Source organism: Ctenopharyngodon idella, chromosome 20 (assembly GCF_019924925.1).
Source record: "Ctenopharyngodon idella isolate HZGC_01 chromosome 20, HZGC01, whole genome shotgun sequence".
NCBI classification, from domain to species: domain Eukaryota; kingdom Metazoa; phylum Chordata; class Actinopteri; order Cypriniformes; family Xenocyprididae; genus Ctenopharyngodon; species Ctenopharyngodon idella.
Genome location: NC_067239.1, coordinates 15,792,994 through 15,813,337, shown reverse-complemented (window position 1 = coordinate 15,813,337; position 20,344 = coordinate 15,792,994). Strand labels below are relative to the sequence as shown.

Here is a 20,344-nt window from a genome sequence, read left to right as displayed (position 1 = left end):
TAGTACAAGTACTGTACAGACTCAATGCAGTCACTGCACAACGTTTTTTTTGTTGTTGCAAAGTTACATTTATTGAGTGTTACGATTATCCCTGCTCCCCCTCTAGCTGTGGAGAGTGGCAGGTGAAAAGAGCATGACAACTGGAGAACAAAAGCACATCCCTCCATCGCACAGGATATGAGTGCTTGATTAAACCAGGTTATGGTCCACAAACAAGAGGAAGTATAAAAGAAACAAATCTGTGAAGGACTCTCTCTCTCAAACACACACACACACACACACACACACTTCACCCTTCTTGCTGATCTGATCAGCATATGACGCACATACTGTTATACACACACACACACACACATACACATGAAAACAAAAGACATTGATTTTCTAGGAGAACTCTCCCTGACTCGCTCTGTTGCAGGTGTTCTTTCATCTCATCTGCGTAAAGACGTCACGCATGCCCCTTGCATTCACACACACACACACACACACACACACACACACAGGAAGTCACACATCTCCCTAAGGAAATCCCAAAAAATGTTTGTTGCTGTTGATGCATCAGCATTTTAGGCACATAAAGGACCTTCTGTAAACAGGATTTTCATTTCTCGTCAATTCGATCACTCAATGAAGCTATTCTTCTCCCTTTTCACTCCCTCGCCCTGCTGTTCTCTACACAAAGCCTTTTGTGTTTTTGTACAAAATTGCCATCTTATTAGTCACAGAAATGGAAATTAAAAAGATGTGTCAGCCACAAAAAGCAGAAGAATAATTGAAACAATCACACAGTGATCAAACAAACAAACAATTAAAAATCACTGCAGAGCCACAGTTGGTAAAGTTGTGTTTCATTTATTGAGGAAAGGAAAATAAACCAAAAGAATCTCATTCAGGATTCCAGTTCCTACGAGAAACTTTTTTGGTTCTGCTATGATAAAGTGCACTTACAGTTATCACACTTTCCATTAGAGTTTGAGTCCTGGTATTTTTCTCTCAGACAAACAAACAAACATTGTACATTTCTTTTGTGGACCTAAAAAAAATACACACATGAAAAGAGGACAAAACCGACAGGTGTGTTTTTTGCATACAAGGTGTGTAACTGAGAAAAGTGACAGTCTAATAGGTTCTCAACATATCCAGATGTTCATGTATATGTGTGTGTGGGGATTCAATCCACAGTAGTAAGAAGTTACAGTACTTTTAGTTTAGGCTACTCTACAGAACAAACTTCAAAATGATCCAGGTCTCCATAAGGGACCTGATTGAAATAATAAAATCTCCAACAGTCAACAGCTTGTAATTTCTTCATTTGCAACCATGACTTCCCCATGTGAATAATAAGTCCTTTTTAATAGAATCATTTAGTGTTTTAAAAATATAATTTATTTCTAACCAATATGTCTACATAATATTTATGTACAGCTTCATGACACAGAGATATCTTTCATTTTCCAGTATGAAGGACTGTGAGAGTTTCCCACCACAATTTTGGCACATTTCTGTTCATTTTGATCACTGACGAACCAAAAGAACAGGCATGGGACAAGAAACATGGTCTTAGTACCACTAAAACATCTTTAAACAACCACATATGCTTCTCTTTTTGAAAAATAGCACTAGTATAGCGCTAGTGTCACTGGGGAACTGCGTATGAAAAAACTACCGTCCAAATAATCACTCAGCATCTGTCGAGCGTCGGGAAACAACAGGACAAGCACAAACACTGCATAGTCAATCTCACATTGTGTTGTTACACAGTGTTCATACATCTATATTGCATGTAGTGCGGCATTAACATATAATTACATATTATAATGATTTTGAGGAGTGTGAAAATACAAGTACCACAGACTTAGGGCTCAAGAACGCATGTGGAGCAATGGATGAATCTAGAAAACACTAAAAAAACATTTCCCCCCCCCTAATCACTTATTCTACTGTTACACTGAATGAGCTGTGAACGGACAAAAAAAGGCAAATAAATTATGTATTTCAGTTGTGGGAAATATTACAGTATTTCTGAGATAATAAAATGGTAAATGACCATTAGATATTCACCTAAATCAAACAATAACATTAAAAAGCTATACAATGAAGAAACAGGAGTACCGATCAGTTGTTAGTGTTTCTGTGAGCTTAGTTTTTATAAAAAGCGTAGAAATGTTGGTGTAAAACGAGCATGGAATGTTCATCTTGTCCCTGTATTGCACCTTGTTTCCCTTCGATGACTGTTTGAAGTCACTCTCTCCCATTTATATACAAAATTAAATCCCAAAAATCAGGATTATCAAGTACATTTCCCTACTGTCTTCGATAAAGTTCCCCATTTTTTCGAAAGTCAGATGCTCTCAATACAACGTATAATAAATAGTAAAAGCCCTCTCAGATAAACGCCACTCACCACAAAGTTGAAATGTTCTTATCGTAACAGCGATGTCCTATCAGATACTTCGATAAGAACTAAAGCTGAACTTCACAGATCGCAATGAAATAATCTCAAGGCTGCTGCTGTTGAATGTCATATCTGTGTCCAAGACATAACACCTCAAAGTAATGATAAAATGAAATGCTATATTATCTAACTTCTAATAAATGACCAGGGACCAAGTTGCAACATGTATTAAAGTGATAGTTCACCCAAAAATGAAAATTATCCCATGATTTACTCACCCTCAAGTCATCCTAGGTGTATATGACTATCTTCTTTCAGACAAACACAATCGGAGATATATTTAAAAATATCCTGGCTCTTCCAAGCTTTATAATGGTAGTGAATGGGGGTGAGATTTTGAAGCCCCCACCCCAAAAATGCATTCATCCATCATAAAAATAATCCATACGGCTCCAGGGGGTTAATAAAGGCCTTCTGAAGTGAAGCGATGGGTTTTTGTAAGAAAAATATCCATATTTAAAACTTTATAAACTAAAATAACTAGCTTCTGGCAGACTGGATTGGATATTTTTCTCAGATCATGTCTGAAAGAAGTCATATACACCTAAAATGGCTTGAGGTTGAGTAAATCATCGGGGTAATTTTCATTTTTTTGGGTGAACTATCCCTTTAAGAAGAAGAAAAGATGGAGTCAAATCATGGATTCAACCAAACTAGAGAAACTAAAGCAGAAACTAAATCTATGTAAGGCCCTTACCTATAATGAAAGTTAGGTAACAACAGTGTTAGATAAGAATGCAAGGGAGACAAAAGCAGCATTTCAGCCTTGCAATTCTGCCCTTTTTCTTTGTTACTGGAAGAGATTTAAATAGGACAACTTTTGAAATCTCTCTTGGTAACAAGACTGCAACTATTTCTGGATGAAAGTCACTTCAGAGCAGCTGCCTGCATTTACTGTCTTAATGCAGACACACACACACACACACACACACACAAATACACTCACTCATGTAACAGACTGCTCAGAATCATAATCCCACAACATGGCGAAATCCAAAACAAATGGTCACACAGTGCAAACAGCCCCTCAGATGACCAAGACTGAACTAGGATGTGCGGATTCACCAGCTACTGGGTAAGAGTTGTACGAATGAGGACTGATGGGTGGGCATCACAGTACAAAACATCTGAAGTGAAGCCAGGGATCTTAAGCCAGGGATCAAGAGAGAGAAACCCTCTTCCTGGTTTCAGATACCCAGGATGAGAGGCACTGACCAATCAGAAGCAGTGACTCTTGCTAGAGTACCAGTACTCATTGCTCCGTTTGTAGCTTTTTGATTCCTTCAAGTTTTCACAAGTATTGTAGTTGTATATGTTGTGATTTTTTTCATTGTGTTGCTTTTGTGTTACTTATTGTTGTTTTGTTTATAAAGTGCCTTTCAGATGCAGGTGACTGACTTGAGGGTCAGATTTGAAGATGTGATTTATTCCCCCAGAGTGCAGCGAGATTTAGGAGAATGGAACTTCTGGGAAATGTCATATTGGCAAATAGGGTTAAAGAGAGCTTTTGGCACTCAGTCTCAGCTGGAGACCCTAAGTATGAGATGAGGAAAAGGAGAAGGATGTGGAAAAGGAATCTAGCGGATGTCATCTTCACGTATACCGTTCCTTTTGATCTCTTCTCGTGATCCTCCTCAGCTCTTCATTTGTCCCCCCTCTGCTCCTTCATTCTCTGGACTGATAGAACAGGATGTATCCTGACTCAGAGTTTTTGGAAATGTCAGAGGTCAAACCGTAAAACTCTTCTATTGCCTGTGCATCAATTTTCTGTGAGAAAAATAAAATAGACACAAGAAAAAGATGGTGAGAGAGAGAGAGAGAGAGAGCAGGAAGGAGGAATGTTATATTCTGCATGCAGTAGGGTTTATATTTTGTCTGCATATTAGCATTAAAAAATTTGAGGTCAGTAGGTTTTTTATGTTTTTTAAAGAAGTCTCTTAGGTTCACCAAGGCTCTATTTATTTGATCAAACATACAGTAAAAGCTTTAAACATTATTACAATTCAATAATAGAATTTTCTGTTTTAATATATTTTAAAATGTAATCTATTCCTGTGATCCAAAGCTGAATTTTCAGCATTATTACTCCAGTCTTCAGTGTCACATGATCCTTCAGAAATCATTCTAATATGCTGATTTGCTGCTCAAGAAACATTTTGGTAATACTTTATATTACAGTGTCCTTGTTAAATGCACTTACTGTAGTAATAACAGTAAATTATGCATGATTATATGGAACCAAACCCTTATCCTAACCCTGACCCTATAGTAAGTGCATGTTTGGTAATGTTACACTGTAATTATACATTTTATTACATAGTAATAGAACACATTAAAATAAAGTGTAACCAACATTTCTGATTATCATCAATGTTGAAAACAGTTGTGCTGATTAATATATTTGTGGAAAACATTTTTTTTTTTTTTTTTTTTCAGGATTCTTGGATGAATAGAAAGTTTAAAAGCACAGCATTTATTTGAATTTTTGTAACTTGTAAATTATAAATTAAATTTTAAGTTCTCTTAAAAAATCTGACCCTAAACTATATATATATATATATATATATATATATATATATATATATATATATATATACACATATATATATACAGTGCACAGCATAAATGAGTATACACCCTCTGAAACTTCTGAAAGTCAGCAATTACTCAATTACTTAGAAGACATGTTAGGGTTCTTTAGAGATATAATGTTCCAGCAAGTCTGCTTATATATATATATATATATATATATATATATATATATATATATATATTATATAGATGGTGTGCATACCTCCACAATGTCATCATCAAACAGCAGCCAGAAGCCGTGACTCTTCACGATGCTGATGTAATGCCCTCTGTTTGGGCCACTAATACACACAGAGGCAGAAAATCAAAGAAATCAATTAATATTTTAAATATGTAGAGACTGAACAAAAGCCAAAATAAAATCCAAATTTATCTCTTTTTTCTTCACATTTATCTTTCCTGATAAATAAATTTTTCTTGAAGCAAAACCATTACCATTATGGTGTATTTTCAGACTACGAAAAATATATTTATAGCATAGTGCATTGAGACTCCAACTAGGGCTGCACAATTAATCGAATTTCTAATTGCGATTACGATTATGGATGGCATGATTTTGTAATCGTTCAAAGGTGCGATTACAAAAAAAAAAATCCACTTACATTATTCTGCGTGCTTAAGAGGTGTGTTTAGAGCATGTTATGTTGTAAGAGGCGAATCACAACGACTTTAGAGTGTAAAAGGTCTAAGCTAGCACAAAAGGAATTACCAGTGACGTAAGTGTATGCTGATTGGTCGAACGAATCCGAAACACCAGCACCAGCACCAGCCATTTTTAAAAAGCCGTGTACACAGCCTATATATTTACTCCACAAACTAAGTCTACAAACATGGAAAACAGTGAAAGATGGACCTCTCAACCTTTACGCTAAGGAGAAAATCGTAATTAATCAGAATTATTAATTGCGATTACAATTTCAAGGGAATAGCCGACAATTATGATTTTTGTCATAATCCTGCTTATAATGTCAATATTTATAAAATATGACTTAATGTACCTAAATGGCAGACTGTGTTAAGACAGTCTGTTTTATATGTAGCAGATGTGCATGTTTGACAGTTCTCGTACCTGCCACAGTGAACCACCACAGCGACAAGGTCATACATGCGGTCGAGGTTGACAGCGTCAGCGGAGGTGTTGAAGAGGCGGAGCTCCAGTGGAAAGACCACACGATAGCTCAGTTTAGTGTACCGATGCAGCTGCTCCATGTACTTAAAGCGCTTCAAATGAAGAGCCAAGATCATGGGCAACTTCTTCACACGCATACTGCAACACATACATAAACAATCACAAAACAAAACAAAAATCACTGGCACTTATACCTTCACATTACAATATCAATGCTTTTCCCCCCATACACATGACACAAGACTACTTTGTTAATTGTATTGTGTAATACAGGCCACAAATATACTTTATATTACAAACACTACATTATAAAAACAAATCACACACACAAACTAACTCTGGAATGGTTTGTAACTACCATACTGTAATACTGTACTTTTTAAATAGTATGTGAAAAAGTAAGTAATGATAAATGTTACATACAGTATATTCTACATTTTTGTCACAACACAATTTTGATCATTTATGTATCCAGATTTTATTGTGAATATAAATTATTCTTATTTTTTATTAAACTGTTTATTTTGTATTAAACTTTATTTTACGAAACTGTTCACTCAACAGTTACTCTACTTTTGCAGACACTACTTCAGCTTAATTAACTAGTCTTTCTGGCTTAATAAACTAGACAGTTTTTGGGGAAAGTTTGCAACATTTGCATTACATTTGATTCATATAATTTCTTTAGCAAATCAGGTGTTATGCTGCAATGCTCATGCCCAAATAAACACCATTAAGCATGCATAATGAATTCTTCCACATGAAAATTATAGTAGTATGCCATTCTAAACAGTTAGTTACACACCCTATCACATCATAATATCAACACACATCCGCTGACGCTCACCGTTTCTGTGCCTCTTGTTTGCTACAGCACGTCTCACAGTAGTATTTATACTCACTGCACAGGGTCTCTGTATTACTGAAGTCCCTGTAAAAGCCATCAGATAAAACACACATCTACTAAAAAGCATGAACACAGTGGGAAAGAACTGGTTGTGTACATCAACATGTGTGATTACTGTTATGTCACTGTGAGTGTATATGTTTACCTGAGACAGTGTGTTATTGAAGTGTTCTGCTCAACATCTACAGACAAATCCAAAAAGTCTTCATCCTTGCTACTGACCTGTAAAAACAGAGGGCATATGAGTTCACAAAGCACTTACATATTAAGGAAGAAGAGAAAACACATCTACGCCCCACTCACAAAACCTCTTCAGAGACTCTGATCTCCCTTCCCACAGAGACAATCTTAGTAATCAGAGAGTTAGAGGGAACTCATTTCTGCAAAGATGTTCATTACGCATGTTGGCGACCCCTTTCTACGGTTTCAGCTGAACTCTGGTGGCCTGACTGTCTCCTGTTGTCTTGCACTTATTGCGAAAGATGTGAGTGAATGTGTTAAAGCACTGGCTTGTGACAGCGTGTTAGTACTGTCGAATCGAGTGGCAGTGTGTTAATGCATGGAAAAGTAGGTTAATCAACAGAGAAGACTGAAAAGTGGGCCACATGGCAGAGAGGCGGTAGTTTCTTTCTGCAGGCAGCAAAGTTCAAACAATTGACCGAATGTTGTTATATAAGAAAACTCACAATGATTTAAAAAAAAACCCAAACAGTCCTTTTGAGGTTGTCTAACAGAGTACTCTATTTTTTTCTAATATAGTTTTGCTCATACATTTACATATTCCTTTTAGAATGTAGATGTTTAGCATTTTTAAATATTTTTTTTTTTTATATATTAAGTTTATTTATGTACAGTAGCATTGCCCTGAAGAAGCTGCATAACAGATATTAGTATATATTTCATAAGACAAAACAATAACTTAATTTTAAACAAATTAACAAGAACAAAGGTTCTTTATATTGCTTGCAGCCTTTTGTGATGTTTTGCATTAATAAATATGGTAGAATATTTATTTTGTCCTGTGGAATACATAGAAACATCTGTAAAATAGCTCCAATAATTAAACATCTTGCAGATTCTGCCAGGGTTATGTAAACTTTTTTTTTTGCAGAACTGCAATTCAACAACATTTGCATCTGTGTACGAAGAAAACACTTCAGGTAACACAACACACATACCGTCTCACAGTTGAGACAGCGCGTCTCATTGGTCAGCGTGCCCTGGAAGATATCATGAACCCAGGTGGGCTCGGCCTTGTTCTGTTCCGGCTCGGTGTCTGTGGCGATGGCAGTGCCATTGTTCTTCAGCCGTCCATTCTGTTTCTCCTGTTTCTTCTCCTCTTGCAGAATGTCAGCCACAGTGTTCAGCAGATAGTTCAGGAACTCATGGGCGTCCTGCTGCATGTAGTTATCAAACAGGTCTACAGGAGAAGCCAGAAAGTGTAACATGTGATATAAATCCTGCAAATGACAGTGATGGAACTAAGTCAGTTCACTTGAATTAAAGGGTTAGTTCACCCAAAAATTAAAATTCTGTCATTAATTACTCACCCTCATGTTGTTCCACACCTGTAAGACCTTCATTCATCTTCGTGACACAAATTAAGACATTTTTTATAAAATCCGATGGCTCAGTAAGGCCTCCATTGACAGCAAGTTAATTTACACTTTCAAATGCCCAGAAAGCTACTAGAGATGTATTTAAAACAGTTCATGTGACTACAGTGGTTCAACCTTAATGTTATGAAGCGACAAGAATACTTTTCGTGTGCCAAAAAACAAAACAAATTAACAACTTTATTCAACAGTATCTAGTGATGGGTGATTTCAAAACACTGCTTCGAAGCTTTATGAATCTTTTGTTTTGAATCAGTGGTTCGGAGCGTGTATCAAACTGCCAAAGTCACGCCCCCCCAGTGGTGAACCACTGAAATTTCAAAACACTTATGACGTAATGAAGCCTCGTTTACTGAAATCACGTGACTTTCACGCTCCGAACCACTGATTCTAAACAAAAGATCTGTAAAGCTTCGAAGCTTCATGAAGCAGTGTTTTGAAATCGCCCATCACTAGATATTGTTGTATAAAATCATTATAAAATCATTATTCTCGTCACTTCATATCATTAAGATTGAACCACTGTAGTCACATGAACTGTTTTCAAATATGTTTTTAGTACTTTTCTGGGTGTTAGAAAGTGTAAATTAACTTGCTGTCAATGCAGGCCTCACTGAGCCATCGGATTTGATCAAAAATATTTTAATTTGTGTTCTGAAGATGAACGAAGGTCTTATGGGTGTGGAACGACATGAGGATGAGTAATTAATGACAGAATTTTCATTTTTGGATGAACTAACCCTTTAACCCTATCCATTTTCTAAATGAATCATTGATGTTACTGTGAAATCTATGCATATATTAAATTTTTTACATTTTAAAAGTTTTAATTAAAATATCATAACTCGATCTTCCAGTGAAACAACAGGACTGCAAGCTCGCATTCAGACCTGCCTTTATCCAATCAACAACTGATGGAAAGAACCAAACCTGCTGCCTACTTTTTTTCCCCCATTTCAATCATCTGTTTCACTTGGATGTACATCACAAAAATAACTGTCGCTACATCTGTTTCATTGCAACTTCTCAAGTAGCTCAATCTAAAAACTGAAATCTCCAAAAGTGTTTTACAAGATTACATTTAAACAGCATATTACATCTGACAATAATGGTCTCGTTCTTTAGCTTCATAAAGGTTATTGACTATGTAACTGAAAGTTGGCACTTCCACTTCTCCATGTGAAGGCAGCATTTTGGACATGGTGTGATCACGTGAACTGAGAGGAGCTCTATAGTCACACATTTGAGCACAATGTTGGTACACGCAATAGCATGTGCAATCATACACCTAACTCTGTATGAGTGTGTGTGTAGCTGGTGAAGTGATGTCTCTCTGATAGAGGTCTGTATTGTTAATTCATAGAGAGGGCCTTTTCTGGAATGAGACAGAAGAACAAATCCTCTTTTATACTACATATTATCCCTCCCCTCTCCCTCAAAACACACACACCTGATCTGTTACACCTGCTTCTCATTCAGCATATCACACAGAGGCTTACTGTTAATGTGCACAGATTTGATTTTTCACATAGTACCCTGTCTGAACGCCAGGTACAGCTCTATTAGTTGCCTAAAAACTCATGTTAAACTCATCTTTACCATCAAACACTTTATACTGGATACACAAGCAGATTTTAAAATTCTCAAACATTCTGTTTCTGAGGATATTTTAGCAGTTTTGTAGGATTCTAGCTTGACAACAGATGGCTTAGTCATAGCAGACACCATATTTATCTTGATGTGAAAGAAAACAGGGACAGAAGTACAGTCTGTTCAATATGTCTTACTTTTGTGAATGTGTCGATCATTCAGTCAACATTGAAAACATGTTGTTCTCAAATGTCCAGGGACACAAAATTAGATGGATAGAGACAAATAAGGCATCTATTCTGATAAAGATCAAACAGATTGCAGTTCAAATACAGATGAAGGAAGGAAAATCATTTAGGAAGGTTGTTCTGTAAGGAGGTCTGTAAAACCTGGAAAGGGCAATCTATTATCATTCATCTCAATGGAAGCTGCTCAAAGGAAGTATGTGATTTCAAAACTGCCAATTTGTTTATGGGCACTCAGTTGCTGATATAGGTTTTGAGCCACCTAAACTATAAATGTATTGTGATTAATAATTTGGAGCTTCAGAAAAAATATGTCCCGATGATCTGATTGGCTAATGGCACCACAAGAATTAGGGTCCTATGATTTGCAAGATATGGAAAATGTGGACGGAATCATAAGTTTTATGAATTAATTTGATTACCACAGTTTTGATGATGAATTTGTATTAAATCATAAAACCACAAATCATATGAATCCTGAAAAAATGAAAACAGAATTTGGGGGAAAAAACAAAAAATAAAACAGAGGGCCCTATTATTGTTAAAATTTCAATAAATCACTGTTTTAGGATTCAATTGACATAATGCTTTTTGATTATTAAAATTTAATTAAATAATTTAAACAGAATCCAGAAAAATTAAAATGAAAAACAAAAAATATGGGAAAAAATAAAACCCTTCAGGGGTTAACTAGACCATGCTAACCAGCCAAACCTCGACCCCTCACCATTCTCCTTCCGCAGACGTGAGATGAACTTCTTGGGAGGGATCACGCCCACCTTCTTCTTCTGCGTGGCGATGCTGTGGAAGAGGTCGGCCAGACAGGTGAGAAGGTTCTCCTTTTTTTTCTGCTGGACTTTATACGCCAACACATTCTCCCTGAACGGCCGGCAGAAATACAGAGCCTGCAACACTGAGTTACAGTAACATGTGTTCCCAAACTAGAGAAAAAGACACAGAGAGAGGAATTCATTTAGGTCGAGCTAATCAATTCTTGAGCGGGAAACAAACAAAAGAACACTTGGGACGCAATTAAATCTATGAACCCGAAAAAAAACTGGAACAGTCTATGCTGGAGGTGCGCCAGGGAAGAAGCAGGCACGGGTTAAACAAACATGGATCTAGATGAGACATTTACAGTCAAGAAAGACATAGAAAAACTCCCTGCTCACGGCTAAAAGCAAATCAAAGTGCTGAAAAAACTAATGGTGGAATCAAATGCTCTTTAAAAACATGACCTGCACAAGCTGAAAGAGCAGCACTTGCTGTTACTGTGACAACAGAGCACCGTTTCCCTTCTAAAGGCCTTTTCCTGTCCGCACACGCTGACAATGAAGTTGTTTTCGGGGCATTTTGGCATTTTTATTGACAGTGAAAGCAGAGATGACAGAAAATGACCGGAAGAAGAGGGTCAGGATATGAGTATTCGGAAGTGATAGCAATGACTAATCATGAAAACACAATAATAAACAAACAAACAAAAAAAATCTTTTTACACCGATCGAAATGTAGTAATTATTTGCAAATGTGCGTAAAAATGTGTTTTTCGAGTCACTTTTTTAAAAATTATTTTTAATAACTATGACCCTGTTTATACTTGATATTAAGATGCATTTTGGTCAATCGGATCACAAGCAGACAAGACTGTGACACATACCTGTTTACATCTGGTGTTTTAATCCATCTCTTTTGTCCACTTTCAACCACTTCTGTCCTGATTTCTTCAAGGGGAGGGTCTATGGGCAGGTAAATGTATGTTTTTGTTCCAGATCTTTCGATCTAATGGACAAAATAAGCTTGGGCAATTTACATATGAACGTACCCAAAGACGACGGAAAAACACGGAGAGCACCAGCTTTCGTTTCTGCTCTGATAGCCACAAGACCACGCCAAACACGGTGATTGTGTGTTAGAAATCAGGAATGATGAGAGAACATTGTGCTTGGTACGTTTTTCATCTTCAAACGAAACTTTGGTCTTCAACTGACAAAGTTTAAATCCCGTCTGGCAAGCGCACTTTCCATAATGTTTACGCATTAGGTCAGCAGAAGGAAAACAGGCGGTCTTTTGTGGCTGTTCAAACACATTCGACCACATGAGCGGCTTTACTACGAAAGACATCCGCTCAAATGCGTGTTCGACTACCTCTGGAAGTGGTCAAAAGTGGACAAGCTCAAAACGTTTTACACCCTGTTTACACCTGTATTTAACGTTGTCCACTTGTGATCCAATCGACCAAAATGCATCTTAATACCAGGTGGAAACATGGCCTATTATTAACTTGACACAGTTAGTGCTAATATTTTGCAATGTTACTTTTGTCTTGGTAACAGTATGTTTTAATTAAAATAGTTTAATTGTCATTATGGCGCATCTTTTTTTTTTAAATCTCACCTTTGTTGAAGGACACAGATTCAATCTGGTATCTCCTTCATGAGTACCAGTATGTAAATGCATGTGTAAAAGCATACACACTAGGTCACGCCTTCAGCGTTTTTCATCCAGCATCCTAATATATACTCAGACACATAATTTGATTTTATACTAATCAGTTCTCTCATTAAGTACCTTAAATTGCTTTGTTTTTTTCATCACCTTGCGATGACAGTAAATCTTTAATTAAAATTAAAGCAGTTTTGCTATTCTCATTAGATCAGGGTGACAACTCTCCTTCGAATCTAAAAAATGAACAATAATAATAATAATAATAACTGTGACCTACTTTTTGTGGTTTCTTCTAATCTAAATAAGTTAACAGCAAGAAAAATAATAAATGTGACCTGATTCCTGTGGATCTCCTTACTGAATTTACTGTTCTACTAAAACAAGAGGCAGCTTGACCTGAAAGATTCAGCTTTAAGGCTGAACAGTAACATGTTCATTAATCATACCAGCTGTGCTAATGGCAGCAGAAATAAATACTGTGTTGTCAAGCTTCCCTGTTCTGCAGTGAAAATCACATGCTAATATATTTTGCAGAAGAGTACAAATAAACCGCTCCCTTCTCTTGAAAATAACAAATAAAGTGCCAAGGGTTGTGAACTGTGCTTTTTCGCCAGTTCAGTGAAACACTTAAACTGGTTGTTTTGTTTTGATGTTGTGGTGTCCCTCAAATTTACAATAATGTTCTTAAGCAATACAACATGGCACGATAACATGCAAACAAGCGAGGAAGCCAGCTACTCAATATTTTACTAAACAAATATGCAAACCGTTACCATGTGTGTATATTTTTTTGCTCCATAACCAGGTCTTCACAACATCTGGCTCACATGTGAAGCCATGTGTGTTTTAGGGTTAGTCTGGTGCTGTGTGATACTTACGTTGACCAATCCAAAGTAGTGTTCATTAATGGGAAACTGCTCTGGACCAATGTCTTTCTCCAGAGCAGAGGCATTGGTGCCCTGAAATGACAGAAAGAGAGGGGAAAAAAGACAAATATCTGTTAAATATTCATGCTTACACAGAATATTTAAGACAAAGTAAGAACACTCACAGCTATAATTACATTTTAAGTTGTCTATTTAGAAAAAACTTTCTTTTTCTAAAACTCTATGTGCCGACACATGAAATATTCCTCGCATTAAGCAACCAAAAATGGAAATATTAGAAACAAAAATCACATTTTTATGACAAAGGCAGTTTGACAGATAGCTGGAGAATGACTCATCTTGTATATGATGCTGCAAGTTACACAATGACCTGTTTGTTTTACAAATTTTTTTATTTTTATAATATTATAGTCTTATGTAAGACATAATTATGTCCGGTAAGCTTTGTCAATTCACTCACCATTGGAATGTGTGGCAAACAGTGTTATTTTAGTATTATTTATATACTAACTTATTATTTTCATTTTAAAGGCATAGTTCACCCAAAAATGAAAATTCTGTCATCATTTATTCACCCTCAAGTTGTTCAAAATCTGTATAATTTTCTTTGTTCTGCTGAACACCAAGGAAGATATTTTGAAGAATGTGTTAAACTGAACAGTTTTGGGGCACCATTGACTTCCATAGTAGTTTTTTTTGCTACCATGGAAGTCAATGGTGCCCCAAAGTGGCCTGGTTACAAACTTTCTTCAAAATATCTTCCTTCCTCAACAGAACAAAGAAATTTATACAGATTTGGAACAACTTGAGGGTGAGCAAATGATGATAGAATTTTCATTTTTGGGTGGACTATCCCTTTAAATTTAGTTTACGTTTAGTAATTTTGTCATGCTAAATCTTACAATTTAGATTTTGATCTAGGCTAGTTTCAGAGTCATCTAGAAAAAAGTTTCTCTCATTCATAACTACATACAACTCCTCATATCATTCACAATATGCAGTCACATATTTGATTTTGGAGTCCAGTCCATTTAAACTGATACTCAAGGATCAAGTGTTGCATTTGTCCAATTTATCAGCAACCGAGTGACATGACATTTAAGTTGAAACAGAGCTACACAAAGCCTTAATAATGGATAGAACAACTAAGCAGGAAGTGATGTTGGATAAGAATCCCTGACAGAATGTAACTGAATCAGCATGACAAGCTCAGAGTTTTACTTGGGCCTCAGTACAAAGAGGTTCCAGTCGTTTTCTCTTAGTAACACTGAAATTGGATTCCACGTTATATGAACCCTTTACTTTTTTTTTTTTTTTTTTTTTTTAAAGAACTATAACAATACCTTTCAAATGACTGGGGTCAGTAAAAACTTTTTTTTTTTTTTTCATACTCTCATAATTTTATTCAGTAAGGATGTATTAAATTGGCCAAAAGTGACAGTAAAGACATTTATGTTACAAAAGATTTCTATTTCAAATAAATTCTGTTTTTTTTTTTACTTTCTATTCATCAAAGTCCTGAAAAACTGTTTTCAACATTGATAATTAGCAGGGTTTCTGCAGGTTTTATGAAGGTATATTTAAAACTTTAAGACCTTTTTAAGACCAAGTAAAGAAAATCGAAGGAATACCATACGTCAATATGTTCTCTAAATGTAAATGTATAAGGAGAAACACAATGAGTTGTATTAGCAAGCACTTCAGAGTTTGAAAATACAACTTCCAACAGATATCTATTACTTTTTAATTATCCATTACTTTACTTTTAATTTTACAAAAAAGTACCTTGAATTGCTCTGCTCTCAACCACTAACTTTTACTGTATCTCCTGATCACACTGCAAAAAAAGAGATGTTCTTCCTCAGTATTTTTGTCTTGTTTCCCAGAGAAAATTTCTAAAGATTCTTAAATCAAGATGCATTTACTGGAGATTATACAAAATGAAATGAAAGTCTTGTTTTTTGTGAAATTGATTAAAATGAAGTGAGTTTATGCTTAAAACAAGAACAAAAAGTGAAAATTCTGTCATTAATTACTCACCCTCATGTCGTTCCACACCCTTAAGACCTTTGTTCATCTTCGGAACACAAATTAAGATATTTTTGATGAATTCCGAGAGGTATATGACTTGTCCATAGACAACAATTTAACCACCACTTTCAAGGTCCAGAAAGGTACTAAAGACATTGTTAAAACAGTCTACGTGACTGCAGTGGTTCAACCTTAATGTTATGAAGCGACGAGAATACTTTTTGTGCGCAAAAACAAAACAAAAATAACGACTTTATTCAACAATATCTTCTCTTCTGTGTCATTCTCGTACGCTGTTCAGCGCTTATGTTCAGCGCTTCCAGGTTATATACGTCAGAACCACTGCAGTCACGTCTACTTTTTTAACAATGTCTTTAGTACCTTTCTGGACCTTGAAAGTAGTGGCTAAATTGCCATCTATGGAGGAGTCATATACCTCTTGGATTTCATCAAAAATATCTTAATTTGTGTTCCGAAGATGAACGAAGGTCTTACGGGTCTGGAACGACATGAGGGTGAGTAATTAATGACAGAATTTTCATTTTTGTGTGAACTAACCCTTTAATTCAATGGGACGTTTTCATAAACGTTTTTGACTTCATTTTACATTTGAATCTCAAGTAAATGTATCAAAGATGTTTAGATATTTGTATTGGAAAACAGGACAAAAATACTGACAAAGCTATATATATATATATATATATATATATATATATATATATATATATTGCAATGAATGCAACATTTAATGCTATAACTTTATGAATTTCAGACTTTCTGCTGTGATTTAAGACCTTTTTAAGGCCTTAATTTGTGTAAGAGTGAATTAAGACATTTTTTTTAAGTCCCGCAGAAACCCTGATGAGCATCAAATATTCATGTGATACTGAAGACTGCAGTAATGCTGAAATTCAGCTTTGTCAACACCATAATAAATTACATTTTAACATATATTAAAATAGAAAACCGTTATTTTAAATTGTATTTATATTTCACATTCACAATATTTCTGTTTTGACTGTATTTTGGTCAAATAAATGCAGCCTTGGTGAGCACAAGAGAGTTGTTTCAAAAACATACATTTTACCGACCCCAAACTTTTGAACAGTTGTAAATGGCTGCCCTTTTATAACCCAACATATTTCTGGATGACTCTGAATGAGCAGATCAGGTAATGACTACCACAATTGGATCCAGAGATCAAAGTCATACACCAGTAAATTCAAGACCATGACTGACAGTTGAAAGATGGAAAATAGCCCCTCTCTGTTTCTGTGCATTGTCTAGTTTAGTGTTATTAACCAGACTGAGACAGCATCCTTTTTATCTGTAGGAAATATGAATCCACAAAGTCCTTCATTTCCAGTATTAATAGATCTTTATTGCCTATTGAAATATAAATACGGCATTGTGCAAGATATTTTTGCCAACATTTGACTTTAAATAGGGGTCATTTTCTCATTGTCTACATACAATTGTCAGCTAAGCCATCTTATGTTGCTCAGAAACCTTCCACAGCACATAAAAGGGCACGTACACAAGCACACACAAACATACATATATGTTGCCAGATGCATGTTCTCAAACTAAAGTACATGTAATAGACTCATGTTTTCAAACTGAAGGACAGGCCTGCGGTTGTGCACACCAAACGCACACTAATCAAGGCCATTTAAGCAGGCTAGAACATTGAAGACATAAAGGAGAACATTTCATTAGCTTGCCTTATATCCATGGTCAATGAGCCACTACAAGACGTGGCCCCAAACACATGCCGATGAACAAATGAACCCTGTCCGTCCATTAGTTACATAACTAGCCCTAAACAGCAGTCAGACGTTAAGTCTGAGCCCCTCATGCTGGCAATAATTCACTCTTCATGTTCCTAACCACATCTAGCCCAGGCTGACACAGCACCTGCAGTTATCTAAGGAAGAACAACTGACAGTGGTTAGAGGTTCAGGCCAGTTTCAGCCAATGAAATATTCAGGCAATGTCAGATATCCCACAGTGAAACTGCAGCATTACATAAAACAATGGGCTCTGCTCCCTTTAGCCATCTTAAAACCCTTTTTAAAAATGGCTGTACAAAAAGCATACAGAGAGAACAAGTACAAAATGTTTTTTTTTTTTGGCTGTAAAGTACTTTAATTATGATGGTGATACTACAAATCTCCTGAAGCCATTACGATAGTTTTATGTGACTAACAGACTGAAATTTAAGTAATTATTCAATCTTGACATCTCCTCAGGCTATCCTTTGCATGGTAATGAACATTCATGATAGAAGTAGTAATGTCATAATTATGAACAAATCGTGAACTGTGACATATTATATCCAAAAATTCTTCATACAGTGGACTACCAGTAAAATTGATAAAAATTTGGAATCAAAAATTATTCAGACACTTTGACCTGACCATGTTTTGCTTAGGTGTTATCTGACATAATTAAGATATTTTTTTTCTGACATAGTTTAACTCTGAGATCTTGTCATATTTTATTACCATTTTTTTTTAACTATAGTGAATAAACTGTATTAATGAATGAAATGTTCAAGGTGTCTGAATAAATTTTGGTTTGACTAGCTGATAAATCTAAATCTTGATATACATTTTCTGAGCCTGATTACAAAAACAGAAGACAAACAAAACAGTGGACAATTTAATATAAAAGTTAATAAACTTTTATATTAAAACCTTAACTGCAGAAAATAAGGAATTGCAAGGAAACATCTAAATCTTTCTTTTCCCAAAATCATACACTAATTGTAGCCTACTTTGAACCAGTAAAATATCCTTAACTTTTAAAATTAATTTATATTAATTAATATATCAACATAATATTCTTTTCTGACCGATAAGGACAACATTAAAAATAAACATTTATCGGCTGATACCGATATGGCCGCCAATACATAGTGCATCCCAATAAATAATACTAAAATAACACATCTAGGCTAGTTCATATATAAATGAATCAGACATAATTTCAATCGCTTAATACTATTCCAGCAGTTAACAGCTCAAAAAAAGTATCACATGGCTTTAGAAGACGATATTGGCTACTTTTATGATACTTTTATAGTGCCGTTTCAACCTTTTTGAATTTTGAAAGATCCAGTCTCCAGTCATTCTAACTGCATAAAAAGTAGGTACCTGTATTTGTAAAATGTACAAAAAAAATAATAATAATAATAATTATTTGGGGTCATTTCATTCATTTTGGCTGAACTATTCTTTTAAGAGCAGATCTTTAAAACACAATCATCTTCCAACAAGTTTTTTGAGATATGCTTATATTTTCAAAATGACAGAGCAATACAAAGAGAGTAAATGTCTATGCAAAGCACACAGTCACTCCTATACATTTTAGGAAGCCAAAAATTACAGAGAGACCCTTAAAAACAGATTAGCATACTATTTTATCACTGAGAATGTTTTATCGTTTAAAATTCCAAAATGAAGAACACTGATACTAACCTGAGCTATCAAAACATAAAGAGGGCATCACTGATACTGCTATATTTTCCTTTATATAAACTGATTTTTATTCAATTTCTAACACTTTCAGTCTCGGTTTATTATCTGACCATGTAAATACATCTAGTTATGACAGATGCGTTCATTACAGGGGTGATCAATGCTTACATCAGCTCATAAATGAGGTCATGCACCTGATTGTGAGGAAAGCCATTCAACCATCATTACGTAAGAGCTAGCCAACGCAGTATCCACTCACTTACCATATTACAAATGGAGGCGATGTTTCTGACAGTCATTTAGTTTATAAGGTGCCCCTCGTTGCCATCTTTATGAATTAAACATGACTGTAGCAGCAGTACACTGACAGGCCAAGATGCAATCCCAACCGAGGACAGCAATCAGTGACCATTCAATCCCCGCTGCTCATGCAAAGTGCAAACAAAGCGAGAGATAAACGTCTACGGCTTTCATCTATTTGTTTTCTTCATGGTCACTGCAACTAAGAATAAAAACACGGAATATATTTATTGTAAACATCTTTGCCAGTTGTACGTACTAAACGAAACATTCACATCCTGGATTAGCGATCAAACCCCGCCCAATGAAACGCGATTGGTGCATTTGTTGAATACGACATGAAACGCTACTCAGTTGATTGACAGATTGATTCACCAATGAATGTCGAAAACATTCGTTCGAACTTTCGTTGTGGCCAATAGAATTTGGATTAGATAGTGTGGGTCTGTGGGTCGAGATGAATACAGAGCAGGGGTTGTCCCACAGTTCACAACTTCATAGTACATTTATAATCCATAATGAATTATGTATGAAAAAACTATAAAGCTAATTGATACATTTCGGTAACACGAAGTACTCTTGTACATCACATACATTGATACATATAAATATCAGGCGAAATAGTCAAATGCGAATGTATAAAAAAGGGAATTTCTTGAGCAATA

At 35.6% G+C, this 20,344-nt stretch overlaps 1 protein-coding gene across 1 annotated transcript; it reads right to left on the bottom strand.

Annotated features, from left to right (window-relative positions):
• Window positions 1–836: 836 nt before the first annotated feature.
• usp46 (ubiquitin specific peptidase 46) lies at window positions 837–19,999 on the bottom strand. Its single transcript, XM_051875334.1, has 9 exons — window positions 19,643–19,999; window positions 13,858–13,938; window positions 11,262–11,475; window positions 8,262–8,503; window positions 7,229–7,305; window positions 7,024–7,107; window positions 6,117–6,314; window positions 5,250–5,328; window positions 837–4,222 (listed from the first exon to the last, which is right to left on the bottom strand). Exons 1-9 carry the CDS (start codon window positions 19,676–19,678, stop codon window positions 4,121–4,123), a joined length of 1,113 nt encoding a protein of 370 aa, XP_051731294.1. The 5' UTR covers window positions 19,679–19,999; the 3' UTR covers window positions 837–4,120.
• Between the last annotated feature and the right edge of the window lie 345 nt (window positions 20,000–20,344).